The sequence below is a fragment of the Globicephala melas genome, chromosome 17 (assembly GCF_963455315.2).
Source record: "Globicephala melas chromosome 17, mGloMel1.2, whole genome shotgun sequence".
NCBI classification, from domain to species: domain Eukaryota; kingdom Metazoa; phylum Chordata; class Mammalia; order Artiodactyla; family Delphinidae; genus Globicephala; species Globicephala melas.
Genome location: NC_083330.1, coordinates 15,226,269 through 15,247,159, shown reverse-complemented (window position 1 = coordinate 15,247,159; position 20,891 = coordinate 15,226,269). Strand labels below are relative to the sequence as shown.

The following is a 20,891-nucleotide window of genomic DNA, read 5'->3' as shown; positions in this document are numbered from 1 at the left end:
TGAGCCATGGCCGCTGAGCCTGCGCGTCCGGAGCCTGTGCTCCGCAGCCAAACGGGCCGCGGCGGTGGGAGGCACGCGTACCGCAAAAAAAAAAAAAAAAAATGGTTAAGCTGGGTTAAAACGGTCAATTTTCCGTTTTTTCTTCCTCTTCCCTCCTTTCCCTTTTCCTCTACTCAATCTGTCCCCAACTCAAAATATATTCACTGAATCAAGAAAATAGAGGAAAGAAGAATGAGTATCCTGCTCTTCTCTTCCTTTTATTTCCCCACTACGAGTACATCAGTTTTAGCTCAGAAACAATGAGGGAAAAGTTGGAGGGAAGTTCAATTCCAGCCTTCTAATTATGGGAATGAGACCATTTCTTTCAGTTCAGGCTCAAGATGGCAACTCTACCAGGCCATAGGCAAATATATCTAAGTACCCAAGATCTTCAAAACCAAGTGAGAAATTAACTTAGATAATAAGAACATTATTATACTCTCTAACATACATAATTAATGTACTAGAACTGCCCTCAAATTAGAGAAGGCAAAAATAAGACATAACACACATATACACAAACTTTTTCTTTACTAACCAATGAAACAAAAAATAAGAAAACATATCTCTTAAGTGAATACCTTATTCCATTAGGAAATACTTCATTCTACAATCTCTTTGAACTGGTTTTCCATCAGCTTCATCCAGTTTTGTTTCTTCACTTCTGTTTGGGTGTAAAGTCCCGTAATAAACAATAAGAAAAATAATTCCAAGGAGAAGAGTAAGAGCTATAGTGATGCTGACAGGTATAAAATAGTCTGAATTAAAAATAGAGAGTGGGTAAGACCAGAACACAATCAATATCCCCAATGTGGCCAATACCCTTACAATATAATAACAAGACATTGGACATTTGGTATTCTGTCCCTTAATATTAAAAAATGTAAAGACAAGAATGAATCCAACAACAATCCTGTATATGAATTCCATACCTATGGAAGCACAAAAATCAGTTTGTTCTTTAAATGCCCACAATATACCTAAAAACCAAAGAAATAACAACAGGAATAAAGCAATCTTAACATTTAAGAACAAAAGAAGCACAACACTCAACATCCAAGATAATAATGTAAACAACTTGTAAAAGAGATATACGAGTTTAGGACAGGGTCCATTAAGGAGGTTTTTATCAGGTAAGGATTTTCTTAAAGCTACTTGATAATCAACAGTCGACCAAGAAATAGCACAGCAAGAGACCATGATGGCTGCATCTACAAAACAAAAATTTTTTTAAGATATAGTTATAGGAATAATAATAGCAATATTAAATTACTATATGCCATACATGCTTCATCTGTATATACACACCCATAAACACATCAGGTACTTTATATACTCATCTCATTTAATCCTTTGAAATAGATATTAATATTCCTATATTACATATGAGGGAATTAATGCTTAGAGAATATATATACATTTCTTGACCCAAGTCACACAGCCACCAAGTTTCAGAGAGATGAGATTTGAACTGAAATTTGCCTGATTCCAAAGTTGGTGTGCTTAACCACTACATTAGACTGCTTTATAAGATGGTGAATAAATTCACTGGACAAATTTTATTGAGCAACTGGTACAATGGAAACTGCATACTCTGGAAGTTCTCTAAGAGACTACAGTTATAGTCCTAGCTTTTCCAGTCTTTTTGGCTTTGACCTTGGGCATATACCTAATTCACTAGGAAATGACATCATGAGAGAGAAGAGGGCAGGAAGAAAGGAAGGGAGAGAGGTTAAACAGAAAATTTAATGTAAGTATGAGGTATCAACAGCTCAATTTCCCATATCTTTAAGATGATGGATCAAATGAACAAACATGATCTAAAACTTACAAATTTCTGTAGGCTTGGCACCTTTATCCCATTTTTTCCCCAACAAATAACAGAAAAGTAAGTTCATTACTACTTTGGAAAGGCATGTCATTAGCCCCACTCTCAAAGCTGGAGACTGAGATTAGCTCAAGATGGTAGAGTAGAAGGATGTGAACTCAAAGCTGGGGACTTATAAAACTGAAAGCAAAGATATTAGAGAATTAGAAGGAAATAATTTGGAGTAAAATAGAGAATGCTCATCATTCCCATTCAGCCTCACTGGAGGGCTATATATTAGGATAGGAAGGCAGACTTAAGATAGATCCTCTAGTGAAGACGATTATAAATGTCTTTGTCAACTCTCCTGGTTTTAGCATATACCACTCTGAACTGCACAATTAGTTGGGCTTCTTTTCTTTCTTCTTTAATTCAAAAATATTTGAATTAAAACATCACTTTCCCCTAAATTTCCCTGTGATATCTTTTTTATAATTGGTTTTAACTTCTACCAAACCAGTACATATACATTGTTTTTAAAAGTTGGTAAGTGCTAAAGAACTTATAAGAAAATAGCAGTAGACTGCTCTACCCCTTCTCACCTCTTAGCCATGACCCTCAGAAAAAATTACTATCAACTCTTCTACCTTTACTTCTGACATGTATTGCCATATTTCTAAATAAAACACATACTGTGCTATTTCTTATCTACTTTAGACTCTGATTATTAATTTCGTACGTGGGAAGGGGAAATTTTTGCACATGCACACATATATACACACCGTCCTTCCATTTTCCTCTCTCTCCTTCTACCCAAAAGAGTAACATCACAATTTTTGGTAAAATCAATATCCAGTGTTTACCTTATTATGACTACATAAGTACAGCCTCTTTGACTGCTCAGCCAGGTACTACATTCTGATCATATTTCCTTTCTTTTAAAAATTTTCATTGTTACTTACTTTGCTTAGTTTTTCATGACTCATCAGTATTTCTCAGCAAATTCTTCAAATTAATTAATTAAACTCCCCTATATACATCTATTAGGGTTTTTTTGTTTGTTTTTTGTTTTTTAATAATATGATCCTTCTGCTTAAAGGTGGCTGCTGTCAAGGTTTGCTTCCTGTCTTCCCAGAACTTCCCTTCACCTCTCTTCAGTGCTGACTTCCTGTTTCCTGTTCCAATATTTCCTTCTTGCTTCGTTCTCATGGTTTGATCAAGCATTCTCCAGACATTCCTGAGAAAAGTTGTACCTAAGCTAAACTTTTGAGACCATGTATGTCTCAAAATGTCTTTATTCTACCCTCATGTTTGATACACAGTTTCAACAGAAATAGAATTCAAAGTTTAAAAATGTTTTCCATTGAAACTTTGAAGTCGATCTATTAAATTCTAATCTCAAGTGTTATGGTTAAGAATTTCAAAGCCATTCAATTTCCCCATCCTTAAATGATCTTTATTTTCTCTCAAATCTTCTAGAATCTTATCTTCATCTTTGCGTCTCTGAAATGTTATAATGATGGGCTTGGTATGGGCCGTTTTTATCAACCTTTCAATCTAGTAACCCACATCTTTCAGAGATATGCTGTTTTTATTCTTTGATGGCTTCCCTAGAAATCACAACATGCATATTAAACATATCAAAGTTTAAAGTTAATCAGTATTTTTACCTCACAGGTAGATTTATCATGAAGGTAGTGAAGCTTAAATTTCAGGGACCTACACTTGCCCAGACTCCTTCCAAGCCTGGCAAAGCCCTGGCAATGTGTTCACTTTGTCATATATATTTTATAAAAGTTGGAAAAATAAGGTATTTTCATTGCAGTTACTAAAATTCCCTGTCTCTTACTTTTCCTCTCTCACATTTTCCCTAGGTGCATTGAAGCAAGCTGTGGTCATTTTGGGGATCTGGCTAAAGGGAAATTGAGTTGAGAATAGTTTAGGTTTAGGGGGATATGTTTACAAGATTTGCTTGAATAATTCTGATTAGTAAGTAACAGATCTAGGATTCTCAAGTAGTTTGCCTGATCTTAACACTTCACTATCTTGCTGTCAACAGGCCTTTGATTCCTTAATATTAAGGCATGATGGTCTATCCTCATCCAGTTGGCACTATTAGTTTGACGTTATTTCCCATTTCCCACTTACCTACCTGTTTCCAATATTTTTTCTCCTCATTTTGCTAATCTAATCTGTACACTATACTCTATCCAAAAGGAATTCCTTGTCTTTGCCAAACCACGCCTTTGCTTATGCGTTTCTCCCGATATGAAATGACCTTGCCCAATCACATCTATACAGATTCTAATTAATTTCTTCTGATTTGACATTATTGACACCAGTAAAGAAAACAAAAGACTCCCACTATTCACTAAAGGAGACATTGACAATAAACAAGTGTTGTCAATTCAAACAGTATTTAAAATTAGTTACTTCATCAAAAAAAATCTTGATATACTCTGATCTTATACCACATTATTGAAGACACTGGTAGAGTTGTCCCCAAATGTGACAACAATCAAAAAATATACTTATAATATTATCAATACTTTGTGAAGTTGAAACTTCTCTAAATTAAAAATAAACAAAAACCTAATTTCTATTAACTATGCTAGAAAAAAAGATTGAATTTTTCTTTTCTCTCTGTGGAAATTATATCATAAAATCATTATCAAATCAAAACCCAATCAGAGTACACAGCCAAAAAAATTAGATAAAAGAGTATTAAAATAATAAAAATATATTACTTTTCTTTCTCTTGTGAAATTTGTGGTATTGGTCAGCTTTCTTATCCCTGTAATTTACTGTTCTTTATTTTATTTTTAAAAGAATGCTTACTTTCATGTCTTTTATGAATTGAACTGTATTCTTCCAAAATTCATATGTTAAAGCCCTAACCCCCAATGTGACTATACTTTGAGATAGGGCCTTTAGGGAGACAATTAAGGTTAAGTAAGTTCGTAAAGGTGGGGCCCAAATCTAATAGGACCGGTATCCTTGTAAGAATAGAAAGAGATACCAGAGATCTCTCTTTCTCTCCATACACAGAGGAAAGACATGTGAGGACACAGCAAGAAGGTGGCCATCTGCAACCCAAAGAGAGTCCTCACGAGAAACCAACCCTACTGGCACCTTGATTTTGGATTTCTAGTCTCCAGAACTGTAAGAAAATATATTTCTGTTGGTTAAGCTGCCCAGTCTATAGTATTCTGTTACGGCAGCCCAAGCACACTAACATAATTCTGTTTTCCTAATATTACATTCTTCTTTTCAAAAATAGGGTCTCTCTAATTGTTTTTGTTTTACACGCGGATCCACTTTTGCTTTACCTTTTTCCTGAACTATACAAGGAATTTAAAACAGTTTAACTCCATCCATCTTCCACCTGACTTTCATGCTACTGCTTGTCTTCATTCTTTCTTTTTCTTAGCCACATAGTATTATTTCTGTTTATGCAGTCAAGTTTCATTTAGAGGTAGGTAACTTCACTTTTACCCTGAGGAGGGTGACTTTTGGAGTGCCAGTTTTACGGATTAGGATTTTCTACCAGATGTCCCTCCCTTGTGAAGACCCTGAGTTTTGTCTCCAGTCCTCCACACCCTGGGAAGCCATCAAAACTGATCTGCTTGTTTATAAGTTTCAGTAAAAACCCTCAGGGTATAAAGCCTTCACAGTCCTACTCAACCCTGCTGCATTCCCACTTTCATGCATATTTTTGCCTGTTGTATCAGATTGTTTTAAGCTTTTATGAAGACTTTTGAAAATACTTAACCAATTGTTTTAGATAATTTCAGGGCGAGAGTTGATTCAAATTATCTAGCCTTTTAGTGGTGGTGGAACTGATTTGAATAACCCAAGTTTTCTAACTGCTTTCCATCTCCTAAATATTTGTTGACATTTCTAATCTGCTATTCTACTCTGCATTCTCTTTGTCCTTATGGGTTTATACTGTTTTTACTTGTTACTCTCCTCTTTAGCATGATTTCAGAAGGAACAAAGATAAAAGAATTTGTTCAGTCTTCTGAAGTAGTTCTATATATAAACTGATTTTTTTTAACATTTTGAATTATTCTTCCTGATTATCAAAACAATACATGGTTACTGTAGAAAATTTGGAAATTCAGAAAAGTATAAGGAAGATGAAATAGATAAAATCATTCACAATCCCCCCACACAGAAGCAGCCACAGTTAACATCAGTAGATCTACCATTATACAGGTTGTAAACTCTATATGCTGAACTTTAGCTTCAGGGACTAATAAATCCCAACCCACAAATTCTTTGCATCACAAGGAAAAAGAGGTCTCATACACAGTAGGTTCATTTCAGTGGTGCACTAACAATCAAAGTAAAGGTAAAAATATTAGAAGGGACTACAATCTAGAGGTTTGTGGGAAACTGGGACCAAGAAAACTGTTTGGGGAAATGAAGTGTTCTCACAGGTGAGTCTAGCATAGAGGGAACTCCAGGGGAGAGGACAATCTGTTACTCTGAGGTGAATCCAAGTCTGCATGGAATCCTGGTCACTAATGAAAACTGGGACTATTTTTAGCAAATAAATAGTTCTTTTAACATCTCAAATTAAACACCTATTAAAAGATTTTCTTAATGGAAATACCAAATTGCCCTTTAAAAATGTACATTTAACCCTAATGAGGAAATCTGCTATAAAAGAGCAACGTAAAACTTTCATTAGTTTTGTAGCACTTGCACTTTCACCCAATGATTGCGATTCTGGGAATTTACCCTATGGCTAAACTTCACACATGCAAAAGAATGCATGCATAAGACTATTCACTGCAGCTTTTTTGCAACAGTAAAATATTAGAAACAACCTAAATTAACATAAAAAGGGAGCCTGTTAAATAATTCATGATACATCCATAATTTGTAATACTATGCTGATAAGAAAAATAAATGAGGGTGCTTTTTCTGTACTGATATGTTTAGATCTCCAAGATATGTTAAGTGCAAAAAACAAAGATGGCTTTTATGTTACCATTTCTATAAAAAAAAGAGAGAGAGAGAGAGAAGGAAAGAGAAAGATAGGCTTTTACATTTTTTTTTCTGAAAGAATCATCAGAAAGCTGACAATAATAGTTTGTTTTACTACTGAATGTAAAATAGTTGGCTGGTGGGAAGCAGCAGCATAACACAGGGAGATCGGCTGGGTGCTTTGCGATGACCTACAGGGGGTGGGATAGGGAGGATGGGAGGGAGGCTCAAGAGGGAGGGGATATGGGGACATGTGTATGCATATGGCTGATTCACTTTGTTGTGCAACAGAAACTAACACAGTATTGTGAAGCAATTATACTCCAATAAAGATCTATTAAAAAATAAAAATAAATAAAAAATGTTCAAAAAAAATAGTTTGTTTTCTGGGCAGACAAAGGAAGGGAAAGGAAGAAGGGAGAGGGAGACAGTATACCTTTATATACCTCAAAGTACCTTTGAACCATGTACTTCTTTTTCAAAAAAAAATACATAATTCTAAAAAGAAAAACAATAAAAATAATTCTAAAACCTGCCAAAGAGTTACACAGTTGACATAAAATATCAGTGGCATCCATCTAAGACAGGCTATTAAGAAAGACCTACACTGAGTGAAATTTTCTTGACCATGTTCCAGAAGGATGTAGAGCTGAAGAGCAAGTTGTGGGCAGCCTTCCAGGTAGGTCTCAAATAGCCTGAGCATGCTCAAATCTGTCACCCTATCTATAACTTCTTTATGAGGATCGATTTGTTCTTCCACGAAGTTATCCGTTTTGCTGGTGTACTTGAAAGCCACATGATAACCCTTTTTCAAGGCAAACCAATACCTGTAAAGTAAACATGAATATTTATCTTCAGTAATAGATTCTTTATAACATGTGTGTTAATTTACATAATAATTTTGGAAAAAAAGCAACATGTGTTTAAGAATAGAATTTTCCCACAAACTTTCTCTACTACAAATTTCTCTCAACTATGTAAATATTTCATTGTAGCTTTATTGAGGTTTAAGACTCCACAATTTTTATTGCATGTCTGATGTGCCAGTGTGTGCTAGCACTGTTAAGCATACATGATCTTCTTTCATCTTCACAGTTATTATGAGAGATGAGTAGGTATTATTCCCAAATCACAGACAGGAAAAGTTAGGCTGAGAACAGTAGAGTGATTTGCTGAAAGTTACGCAGAGAGTAAGGGGCAGACCTAAAGTCCAAACCTATATCTTATCATTCCTAGTCTTAACCACTATTTTCTGAAAGACAAACTGCAATTTCCACTTCATGCAATTTATCTTAACTAAAAGACAAATACATGCCCTTATGATAATGTCAAGGTTGAAGATGAGATTGAATCTTCTTTCAGTTTAATCTAGCAAATAATTACTGTTGACCCTTGAACACGTGGAGTTAGGGATGCCAACCCTCTGTGCAGTCAAAAAATCTACACATAATTGATAGCTGGCCCTTTGTATCCTCAGTTCCACATCCGTGGATTCAACCAACCTCAGATCGTGTAGTACTGTAGTCTTTACTACTGAAAAAAATCTGCATATAAGTGGACCCACACAGCTCAAACCCATGTTGTTCAAGGGTCAGCTGTACTCCATAATCTACAAGGTGCTAGGCTCTGTGACCATTACCACCCTGGAAAACATAAAATTTCAAAGACTCCTAAAACATCCTTGCTCAGGCTCTTCTTTACAAAGAATTTTTAAATGAACATGACTTATCATCATCCAAGTAAAATTAATAACAAAAATAACTGAAACACTTATTTCAAAAATATCTGAGGCTAGCAATAAGACAACCAGGATTCTAGCCCAAAGCTTATCAAAACTCTTTATCTACACCTCAGTTTCCCCATATATAAAATGAGGGCAGTGATATATATCCTGTTTCAACTTGCTCCTTCTGTCAATGTTTCCCATTTCAGTAAATGGCACTAACATGCACCATGTTGCTCAGACCAAAAATGTGGGAATAATTTCCAACTTCTTTCTTTTTCTCATACCCTATAAAACTTCCTCAGCAGGTTCTGTTGGTTCTTAGCTCTAACTTCAAATATATCCAGATCTAAACACATCTTATCACTTCCACTGCCTCCATCCTAGTTTCAGCAGCCAACATTTCTGGCCTGGATTACTTTGATAGTCTCATAATTGGTCTCTCTGATTCTACTCCTGCTTCCTATACATCCTATTCTCTACACAGCATCTAGATTGAACCTGTTAACCATAATTTAGATGTTACCCCTCCACTCGAAATGTTCCAATGATTTCCATCATACTTAGAATAAAACACAAAGTCTTTACGCCATTTTACAAGGCCCTCCATAATCTGCCTTTCCCTCTCATTTCTCCCACAATTTCAGTGTACCTTTCTTACTGTTTTTCCCAAGTTAAAGGCCTTTGTCTTTGCTACTCCCTCTTCCTGGAACTCTCCTAAACCCCAGAGATTTTGCAAGTTTACTCCTTAACTTCATTCAGGTCTCTATTCAAATACCAGTTCCTCACAGAGGTCTTTCCAGATCACACCATCCATCGCATTCTATCTCTTTATCCTACATCATTTTTCTTTATCATCACTTGACACATTTTTGCTTATCTGTACCTTCTCACAAGAATGAAATCTGCATGAAAGCCGGGACTTTGTTTTGTTCACTGCTATATCCTGAGAAACTAAAACAGTACCGGTACATAGCCGCTCTAAGAAAATATTTACTGAATGAATGAATAAATGAGAGCTCATGACAATCTTTCCATAAAGATAAAGAGACAGTAGATATGAAAGGACTTTGGAAAGTTGAAAGTAAAACACAAATATAAGATATTCTCATTTTAAACAAGATGTATACATATATGGATATGCAAAGATTCTTCACCTAGCAAATAAAAGTATATTTTTTACCATCACAGTTTTAGAATAACATGGTCCATTATATTCAATGTGGACTAGATGCCAGGGTAGAATGTCTACAAAAATGATGAAGACATGACCTCCACTTTCAATGACCTTACAACCTAATAGGAAGGTCAAGCCTATAAACTGCTAGCTGCAATACAAGGCAGAAGAAATAACCACTCAACAGAAATGTAAATACTATGTTGTAAAAGTATAGGAAAAAAAATGATTAACACTGTCTAGGATTTATAGGTGAGATTTATAAGTGAATTTATGTTTGAGCCTTTTCTGGGTATCTGGCACAATAGGGAGTTCCTGTATGTATATTATTAAGACTGATATGTAATACAGTATGTTCTTAAAGGTATCTATCCTTTTAAAGCAGGAGGATAGATACTGCTAATTGAAAAACTTGAAAAATTCACAAATATTAACAAGTACATACCTAGAACAAAATCAGTACAGACAGCATAGAGTGAGAAAGCCAGCAGAGCACAGTGATTAAGTGTACAGACTCTTAAAAAGCCAGGATGCTTGGATTCAAATCCTTGCTCCATCACTTCCTAGTGATGCCTCAGTTTCCTCATCTGAAAAAGGGGTAATCATCATATCTACCTCATTGGGTTGATATGAGGATTAAAGGAGTTAATACATGTAAAATGTTTAGACCAGTAACTGGCACATGTTAAGTGGTATACCAGTGCCTGTTAAACAAACAACAACAACAAAAAAAAGATGGAGCTGTTTACAGATGTGCACATTAATATTTCCAGTGACTTTAGAGAGGAATATTTTCCAATTTTGTAGCAATTAATAGCAAACCTATGCAAAGTTCTGCTTATCTGAGGATAATTTCATGAGAAGGGGAGTATGAATATAATTTTTTAATCAATAGGATATTGTTTCAGTTTTATGGGAGAAATGATGAAGAGGCCAAAGAAAAAGAAACAGAAGGAGCTTTCTTAGCATATTTTATCACAATGTATTCTTTTATTTGAGATAAAGAGGAAACAGCTTCCAGTGATGAGAAATTCCCTTGTATCAAGCTCACCTTCCTACTGATGACAATGATAAATTACAGACAAAATATTAAAGAAAACAAAGCACTAAAGAGCAACCAAAAGTAGGAAGAAGGATGAGGGCACTTAACCCTTGAAAGAAGGGAACCATACTGCATGAGATGCATTTATCTGGCTTTTCCTCTACCAGCATCCCACAGTCCAAATGGCAAAAAGTAGATACAGCTCAAGCACAAAGTCGAATTATTACTGGCTCAAAGAGTGAGAGAACTAAGGTTGAATCTGCCAGAGTGGTTAGAAATTAAGAGGGATCCTAGAAAAGAGGGAGCCACAGAGTAAAAAACTTCCCAAATCTGCATATACCCTCCTTAAATCCTTGGCCAACCCCTTACTATGTATAGCTAGGGTGAGGCTCCAAGGAACTGTGGAAAAATGGCAAGAATGAGCAGAGATTTTGGCAGCTGTCTACCACAGGGAAGAGTCTGGAGTTTAAGTTCCACCAAACTGGAGGGGCTTGGTAAATACTTCAAGCATCCCATTGAAATGCCAAAAGGGTGATAAGTTAGGAGTAAAAACCATACTTCAGGTCTGTAAGACTTCCCCTAGGACTAAGAACAAAAGCAAAATAGACCTTCCCTAGCAAAGCCTAAACCAAGCCTCTGTATCACGTCAAGGTAATTTGCCAATAATTTAACTACCTGCTTTCTCTTCAACAGAAGATAACAGAAACCAGAGTCTCTACAAGGTATCAATCACAATGTCCACTACACAATAAAAAATTAAATGATATGCAAATTTAGAGGAAAATGTAACTTATGCTAAAGAGCATAATCAGTTAATAGAAACGTATCAGTTAATAAGAACACACCCACAGATGACCCAGATATTGAAATTAGCAAACAAAACACAGAGAGAAAAAATTAATGAAAAAAATTAACAGAACCTCAATAACAAAGGTGTAATTGAAGTCCCAAAAGAAACAGAGAGAGAGAATGGGGCAGGAAAAAAAAAAACTTGACAACATACTGGCGAAAAATATTTTCCAAATTTGATCAAAAACAACATAAAGCTCAACGAACCCAAACAGAAAAAATAAAACAATATGTAGGCCCAGAAGACAACTATATCAATAATTACAGTAATATATGAAATGTAAATGGATTGAAAGTTTCAATAAAAGATTGTCAAACTGGATAAAAAAATCAAGATTCAACTCTATATGATTTGGAAGAGACTCTCTTTAAACATAAAGACACGGATAGTTTGAGGGACTTCCCTGGTGGCGCAGTAGTTAAGAACCTGCCTGACAATGCAAGGGCCACGGGTTCAAGGCCTGGTAGCGGAAGATCCCACATGCCGCGGAGCAACTAAGCCCATGTGCCACAACTACTGAGACTACACTTTAGAGCCTGAGAGCTGCAACTACTGAGCCCACATGCCACAACTACTGAAGCTCACGCACCTAGAGCCCATGCTCCACAACAAAGACAAGCCACAGCAATGAGGAGCCCGCGCACTGCAACAAAGAGTAGCCCCCACTTACCGCAACTAGAGAAAGCCTGCGCGCAGCAACAAAGACCCAACGCAGCCAAAAATAAATAATAAAATAAAATTAAAAAACAAAAAAGACACAAATAGTTTGAAAGGAAATCACAAAAAAATAGTTAGTATGGCTATATTAGTATCCCAGACAAAATACATTTCAAATCAAGGAGTATTAACAGAGATAAAGAGTCATGTCATAATGATATAAGAATCAATTTTTCAAGAAGACATCTGAATGTACCTGATAATAGCATTTGAAGATACACGAAGCAAAAATTTTCAAAGTACAAGGAGAAAAAGATAAGTCCACAATATTAGAGTGTTTTAACAGTCATCTCTCAGTAATTGAAAGAAAAGGTAGGCCAAAAGAAAAAAATCAGTAAGAATATAGCAGATTTTAATAATATGTTTAATAATATGTTTTATAATAATATGTTTAATAATATGTTGATACATATTGCCCTAATTTATACATTTATAGAACACTACACTCAACAAGAGCAATTTACAAATTCTTTTCAAATGCACATGGAATATTCACCAAGTTAGACTATATGTTGGGCCATAAAACAAGCCAATAAATGTAAAAAGACTATAATCACACAAATTATGTTGTCTGATCAAAACAATATTTAATGAGAAATCAACAACAATAAGATACCTCGGAAAATCCTCAAATATTTAGAGATTTAAGTAAAGGGCCCAGATCCTCAAGTTTCATAAATATTGCACCCTAGGAAATTTGAACATTACCAGATGACCTCTCTCTAAAGCATTTTAAATAGAAGAATAGGTAAGAAAAAATGTTCAACTATTTAATGCCCATTTAAGAAACTCCATAAAGAGCCCAGGGACCTGCGGAAGGAAGGAGACTCATCTCCATTGTACTTTCTTTCACACGATTTGAACTTTTTTTACCAGTTATTTTAAAAGAGCAACAATAACTTCCATATTTTAAATAATACAAATGCCTTTCATATACCCATCAAAGGAAAAGTCTCCTTTGGCAAGGAGAAAGGTTTTATCACAAATAGTACATAAAATGGAAATACAGAAGTGTCATCTAATTTATATTCTGGAAAATGAAATGTTCTACTCCACAGACCCCTGAGCAGTGAGAACATACTTAGTAGCAACAGGCACTTACACCTAATAAATAATTCATGTTGACATTCCTTGTCTTTCATCTACCAACACAAACTCAATTTATCTATTCTGTAGGGAAGTGAATCTGTAGTTCAGTAAATCTCAGGTTTTTCCATACTTAGTTTAGACAGACCCTTGGATAATTTTCCCATTTTTATGAACTTATGTTTTAAATTAATTACGTTTTAATTTTTGCTCATTTCTCACTATTCATCTCAGTATTCTGCCACTTCCTGCACTAAGAAAATACAAAGAAAAAGAAAAACAAAAAGAGGGAAGTGTCTGTTTATCAAGTATCTGTTTATCACTAATAGCAAACCTAATTCAATTTTTCCTTTTCTTCTTCTTTTGTTTGAATAGGCAAAATATTCAAATAATTCAAAAATTTTTTAAAAAGTTATTCGCTGAAAAAACTCCATGCCACTCCTATGACCTAACTACCCAGTTTTCACCCTCCCCTATGACCATGAGAATTCAGTTACTACTTTCATGTGTACCCTTCTAGAGTTTCTTTATGCATATACAAGCAAGCATAAGTATATATGCCTTTTCACCACTTTGTTTTACACAGACTGTAGCATATCATATCTGCTGCATGCACCTTGTCTTTTCACTTAAAAGTACATATTGGAGATCTTTCCATTTCAGTACATAAAGTACTTTATCATTCTTTGTAATAGCTATGTAGTGTGCCATTGCATAGGTATACCATAAACTCTACCAACAGACATTTCAATTGTTTCTAATATTTTGCTGTTACAAAGAATACTACAATTGAAAAGCTGTGCATATGTCATTTTACATGTCTGCAAGTACGATAAATTCCCAGAAGAGGAACCTCTGGCCTAAAGGTATGTATGTGTATTTGAAATATGGTCAAACTGCCCTCCACAGGGATGGTGGGCAATCCATACTCCCATAACCAATCCATACTCCCATCAACAAAGTATGAGAATACCTGTTTTCCCATGCCTTACCAAGAGAGCGTATTATCATTTGGATTTTTGCAAGTCTGGTAGGTGAAGAATATCTCAGCGAAGTTTTAATTGGCAATTTTAAAATTATAAACAAGGCTTAGCATCCTTCAGACAACTTAAGAGCCATTTGCATTTCCTCTTCTCTGAACTATCCTCACTGTTTTCCCATGTTTCAATTGGGTGGATGACCTTTTTCTTTTTGAATTCAGAAGCTCTTTAAATACTAAAAGACTAGCCCTTTTTCTATTCAAAATTGCAAACATTTTCTCCTGTTAAAGCTGTTTTCCTTTTTGCTTTGCTTTTGTTTGTTTGGGAGATTTTTGCTTTTTTTAATTAGCATGCATTTTTTATTATCAAATCTATAATTTTTATAGCTTAGGGATTTTAAGTTATGGTTAGAAAGGCTTTCCCTATTTCAAGGCTATAAAGGAATTTTCCCATGTTTTCTTATAATATAAGTATTTTTACATTAAATATTTGATTCATTTGAAATTTATCCTGGTGTCTGGTATTTTACCTAGATGTATAGTCCATAACATGCAATCTGAAATTATCCCAACTCTAAAGTGAATCAAAACCGTTACTGTTCTTATGCTGCATATACTGGCTATTGCTTCCTCTTACTTCCATTCTGGTCAATTTCTACAATCTGTGGTCTGTCCATTTGAACGGCAAACAGGGGAAAAAGCTATTTTCTTGTCCTTGTGGTTTGGGATTTAGTGTTGGGGGTTGGGGAGGGGTGGGGTGCCTAGTGCTACTCCAGAAACAAAACTCTGCCAGTTTATCCTTTCAGATTTTCTTCTGGTTAGGAGGAGTTAGAGCACATGTTCTGTCATATCAAAGACTGGGAAGCTGAAGACATAAACTACAACATTTTAAAACTCTCCCAATACTGTACTCATCTCTATGTTTCTATCAATATACTTCTAAAGATTTCACCTTCATCACAGAACAGGCTAAACTCTTTTCAAGATCACGTGCCATGTTAGAGCATGGGCTAACCCTGAACTTTGTGTGAAGGTCCAGTTATAAGTCACATATTTTTTTCCAAATGGCTACCTACTTGTCCCCACATCCCTAACTCCTAAGCAAAGAAATCAGTAAGAATGAAGAATCTCTGTATGTACAAGGGAACTCCCATAAGACTATCAGCTGACTTTTCCATAGAAATTTTGCAGGCCAGAGGGAGTGGCACCATACAGTCAAAGTGATGAAAGGAAAAAACCTACAAGCAAGAATACTCTACCCAGCAAGGATATCATTCAGATTTGAAGGAGAAATATAAAGTTTTACAGACAAGCAAAAGCTAAAAGAGTTCAGAACCACTAAACCAGCTTTACAAGAAACGTTAAAGGAACTTCTCTAAGGAAAAGAGACCACAACTAGAAATATGAAAATTATGAAAGGAAAAATCTCATTGGTAAAGGCAAATATACAGTAAAGGTAGTAGATCAACCACTCATAAAGCTAGTAGGAAGGTTAAAAGATAAAAGTAGTAAAATCATCTATAGTCACAATAAGTAGTTAAGGGATACACAAAACAGAAAGATGTAAAATATGATGTCAAAACAGTAAACATGGGTGGTAGGAAGCAAAAATGCATGGTTGTTAGAAAGTGTTTGAACTTAAACCATCATCACCTTAAAATAATCACTTGTCAGTATAATGTTCAGATTGTTATACATGAACCTCATGGTAATAACTAACCAAACATCTATAATAGATATATACACAAAAGAAGAGAAAGAAACCCAAACATAACACTAAAGATAGTCATCAAATCACAAGGGAAGAGAGCAAAAGAAGAAGAAAGAAGCCAAAAAGAACTACAAAACAACCCCAAAACAGTTAACAAAATGGCAATAAGACATATCTAACAATAATTACTTTAAATGTAAATGGACTGAATGCTCCAGTCAAAAGACATAGACTGACTGAAAGGACACAAAAACAAGACCTGTATATATGCTGCCTACACGAGACTCACTTCAGATCTAAAGACATACAGACTGAAAGAGAGAGTATAGGAAAAGGTATTCCATGCAAATGTAAATCATAAGAAAGCTGGGGTAGCAATACGTATATCAGACAAGATAGACTTTAAAACAAAGACTGTAACAAGAGGCAAAAAAGGACTTACATAATGATATGGGGATCAATCAAAGAAGAAGATATAACAATATGGGTATACATATGTACCCAACATAGGAGCACCTAAATACATAAAGCAAATATTAACAAACATAAAGAGAGAAATTGACAGTAACACAACACTAGTAGGAGACTTTAACAACCCACTTACATCAGTGGAGAGACATAAGATCCAGACAGAAAATCAGTAAGGAAACACTGGGCTTAAATGACATTAAACCTGATGGACTTAACAGATTATATATAGAACATGCCATCCAAAAGCAGCAAGATATACATTCTTTTCAAGTGCACATGGAACATTCTCCAGGATAGATCACATGACAAGCCACAAAACAAGTCTCAATAAATTTACGAATATTGAAATTATATCAAGCATCTGTTCTGACCACAATGGCATGAGACTAGAAATCAACTATGAGAAAAGAATGCAAAAAACAAAAACAATATGCTACTAAACAATCAATGGATCACTGACAAAATCAAAGAGGAACAAAAAATACCTGGAGACAAATAAACATGAGAACACAATGATCTGTGGAACACAGCAAAAGCAGTTCTATGAGGTAAGTTTATAGTGATACAAGCTTACCTCAGGAAACAAGAAAAATCTCAAATCAACAATCTAACATGTAACAGTCATGTTAGATACAGCAAGAAGGTCTACCTTAAATTTGTTTGGAGTCCCAGAAGGAAAAGAGACAGAAATATGGTAAAGAAAATGTTAGAAAAGATAATGGCTGAGAATTGTGCAGAATTCATGGAAGATAATAATCTATAGTATCAAGAGAACCAGCAAATCCCCAGCAGGAGAAATAAAAGTAAATATATACCTGGATATATCATAAACTTTAGAAACCCAAAGATAAAGAGAAAAATCATAAGAGCAGCCAGAGGGAAAAAAAGAAGACAAAATACTTTTAAAGAGCAACAGTAAGATTGACATTTAACGCTTCAATAGTGACAATGGAAACAAAAAGATGAGAGAATATAATATACAGAGAGAAAATAACTATTCATCTAGAATTCTACTGCCACTAAAATCTTTCTCAGGAAAGATGGCTATTAAAATGGCCCAACTTCAGGGCTTCCCTGGTGGCTCAGTGGTTGAGAGTCCGCCTGCCGATGCAGGGGACACGGGTTTGTGCCCTGGTCTGGGAAGATCCCACATGCCGCAGAGCGGCTGGGCCCGTGAGCCATGGCCACTGAGCTGCGCGTCCGGAGCCTGTGCTCCGCAACGGGAGAGGCCACAACAGTGAGAGGCCCGCGTACCACAAAAAAAAAAAAAAAAAAAAAATGGCCCAACTTCAAAACCTAACTGTAGCAAAATAATACGTTATCCTCTTAATATGTCTTTATTTTTTTTTACACCAGTGTTTAAACTTTTATTTCACACCATGCAAGGTCAATTATAACATTAAAAAGTGACAACAGCTATAAGCTGCAATTTTACATTTATACATTGTAAATGTCCATTTTCAAAAGCTGAATTACCATGTTGCCATAACAGCTAGTCTTCAATTCAACTGTTTATACAGATAAAATTTACTACGAAAAACAATGATTTTATATCTGTCTTTAATTCTTCTCTTTACTTTTAATATATATATCGCTTTGAACAGAATTAAATCTCTTAAGATAATGAAGAAAAGGTCATATGAAATTAGGTATATGGAAAATCACAGAATTCTCAGGGCTTATTTAGATTCTATTTTCTTTAACCAGAAAACAGGCTTTAAACAACATGATTCTTAAGGTTGTTTTTAGTTCTGTGGATGATTCTGTACCAAGCTAACCACATGGTTACTGCGTTATTGCAGTAAAAATTTCACTTCATTAAATCAATGGTACAATTAACTTAAAAAATTAAGTGCTCTATCAGAGTTGCAAGTGAAAGGCTATATTTACATAATCAGTCTTAAAATATAAAATAGATGAGAAAAGATTCAAAAGACATAGAAATGAGTCCTTTTCCTTCTCATAAAAAAGTGATAACATATTAGAAAAAGTAACTTAATTAGGTAAATTAAAATATTATGTTAATGAACCTGGAAAATTCTGAGAGTTCAATGACTCACACAAGTACTGCTAGTGAGAAGCAAGTAACCCTTGTGCTACATGCAAATAGGGAACCTTTGTACATCTGACTACCCAGATACAGAAAGGTAGCTTCTGTCTGAAAAAAAGAATAATAGTGTTAATGATCAAAAGTATATGCTCACCTTGTAAAAACTCCTCCTTGCAAGCAATGAAGTAGAAGAAAACAATGCTGACTTTCTTGGCCTGATTCCTTTAAATCGTCCTTGAACCAAGAATAACTAAAACACTGGACCACAAGTGTTCCAAAGAGCATAAAACTTACTGTTAAAATACTGAAAACATGCTGTCCCTCATAGAAAAATCTGACAGACACCCAGATGTCCACAATTAAATCAGTTACATAGATTATAATGCCAAGAACCGACATCATAAAATTTAACTTAGTATATTTCATTATGAATCACTATATCTCTTGGTTATCTACCTCCTTCTCTCATACAAAAAGAAAAAAAAAGAACAAATATTAGTGCATCCTTTCGTGTAGCACTGAATTTTAATTTCTACTCCCTAAATCTATTTAAAAGAAAGAATAAATATTATGAAATTGGAACACTAAAACCAAAGTGACTAATTTTAACTTTCTTTTCTAAACCTCTAATCCAGTTGTTACAAGGCTTTATTCAATCTTCTGTCTCACAGTGTTCTTCATTACAGCTGACAACACCTAAAATGAAACATCATAAAAGATGCTAAAAATCTTGAGTATAGTATTAAAAACCCTAGGCCATGATTTTATCAAAGTCCTACTTTTTCTAAAAATAATATATTACCACTAAATATACTTTTTATAATATATAGCTTTGGGAAAGTAAAGTGTCAGAGATATACTTAATAGTTGACAACTTCCTCTCAGACTACTTACCTTTTAAAACACATAACCTGCTCACAAAGACATTTACCACAGCACCATTTATAGTGGCAAAAACCTGGAAATCATCTAAATGTGTCAACAAAAGGAGTTAATAAATAATGGTAGAGTCATAAAATGGAATATTACAAAGCTACTAAAAATATATTTAACAAAGGTACAGTAGCTGTGAAAATTCTTAATATGCTTTTTTTAAAGCATTTTTAAAAATTTATTTATTTAGTTAGTTAGTTTTGGCTGCATTGGGTCTTCGTTGCTGCGCGGGGCTTTCTCTAGTTGCAGCGAGCGGGGGCTACTCTCCGTTGCAGTGCACGGGCTTCTCATTGCGGTGGCTTCTCTTGTTGTGGAGCACGGGCTCTAGGCACATGGGCTTCAGTAGTTGTGGCACGCGGGCTCTAGGGCACAGGCTTAGTAGTTGTGACACACGGGCTTAGTTGCTCCGCGGCATGTGGGATCTTCCTGGACCAGGGCTCAAACCCATATCCCCTGCATTGGCAGGCGGATTCTTAACCACTGCGCCACCAGGGAAGTCCCGAAAATTCTTAATATGCTTTGATACAGCAATTCCATCTAAGAATCAAGCATAGGGAAATGCTTACAGATGTGCACAAAGATATGTGCTCTTCGCAGAACCTTTTTTAAAATAGCAAAAAATTGAAAACAACCCAAATGACAATTGAGAAGCCTAATTCAATAAATTATGGTACATCCATACTAAAGAATACACCATGCAACCTTTAAAAAGAATGAAGTAGCTTTGTATAACCTACTTTGGAAGATCTAAAGACACATTAAGTGAAAAAAGCAAGTACCAAAAGGATAAATATAGCATATTGTAATATATGCTTCCTAATTATACATGGAGAGGAGAAAGGAGTTGGGAGTAGGAAGCAAATGCAATTTTAATCCTTTAAATATTCTTTCATATTGTTTGAGTTTTTTACAACAGACATGTACTAAGGTATTATATAATTTCTTAAAATAAAAATAATAGTAAATGATATTTATAAAGAATTTTGATGACTGGAGAAAGTATTTATTCTACTAATAATAGCTAACATTTACTTACCACTATGTGCCAGGCATTGAGCTAAATGCTGTACATAAAATGTCCTCATTTAATTCTTACATCAAACTTAGGAGGTAGATATTACTACTGTGAACCCTATTTTATAAACGTAAGCTGAAAGCAACCTGCAGATGAGATTTGTGTGACTCAACAGTGGTTTCTTTAACTGTCCTTTTTTTTTTTTTTTTGGCCATGCTGTGCAGCCAGGGATCGAACCCATGCCCCCTGCAGTGGAATCGCAGAGTCCTAAGCACTGGACCGCCAGGGAAGTCCCT

General features: G+C 35.1%; 1 protein-coding gene across 1 annotated transcript; it reads right to left on the bottom strand.

Moving 5' to 3' along the window:
* Positions 1 to 553: 553 nt before the first annotated feature.
* XKR9 (XK related 9) lies at positions 554 to 19,073 on the bottom strand. The gene is made up of 3 exons (XM_030859818.2): positions 18,802 to 19,073; positions 7,448 to 7,668; positions 554 to 1,250 (listed from the first exon to the last, which is right to left on the bottom strand). The coding sequence occupies exons 1-3, from the start codon at positions 19,071 to 19,073 to the stop codon at positions 622 to 624; spliced, it is 1,122 nt and encodes a 373-aa protein (XP_030715678.1). The 3' UTR covers positions 554 to 621.
* Between the last annotated feature and the right edge of the window lie 1,818 nt (positions 19,074 to 20,891).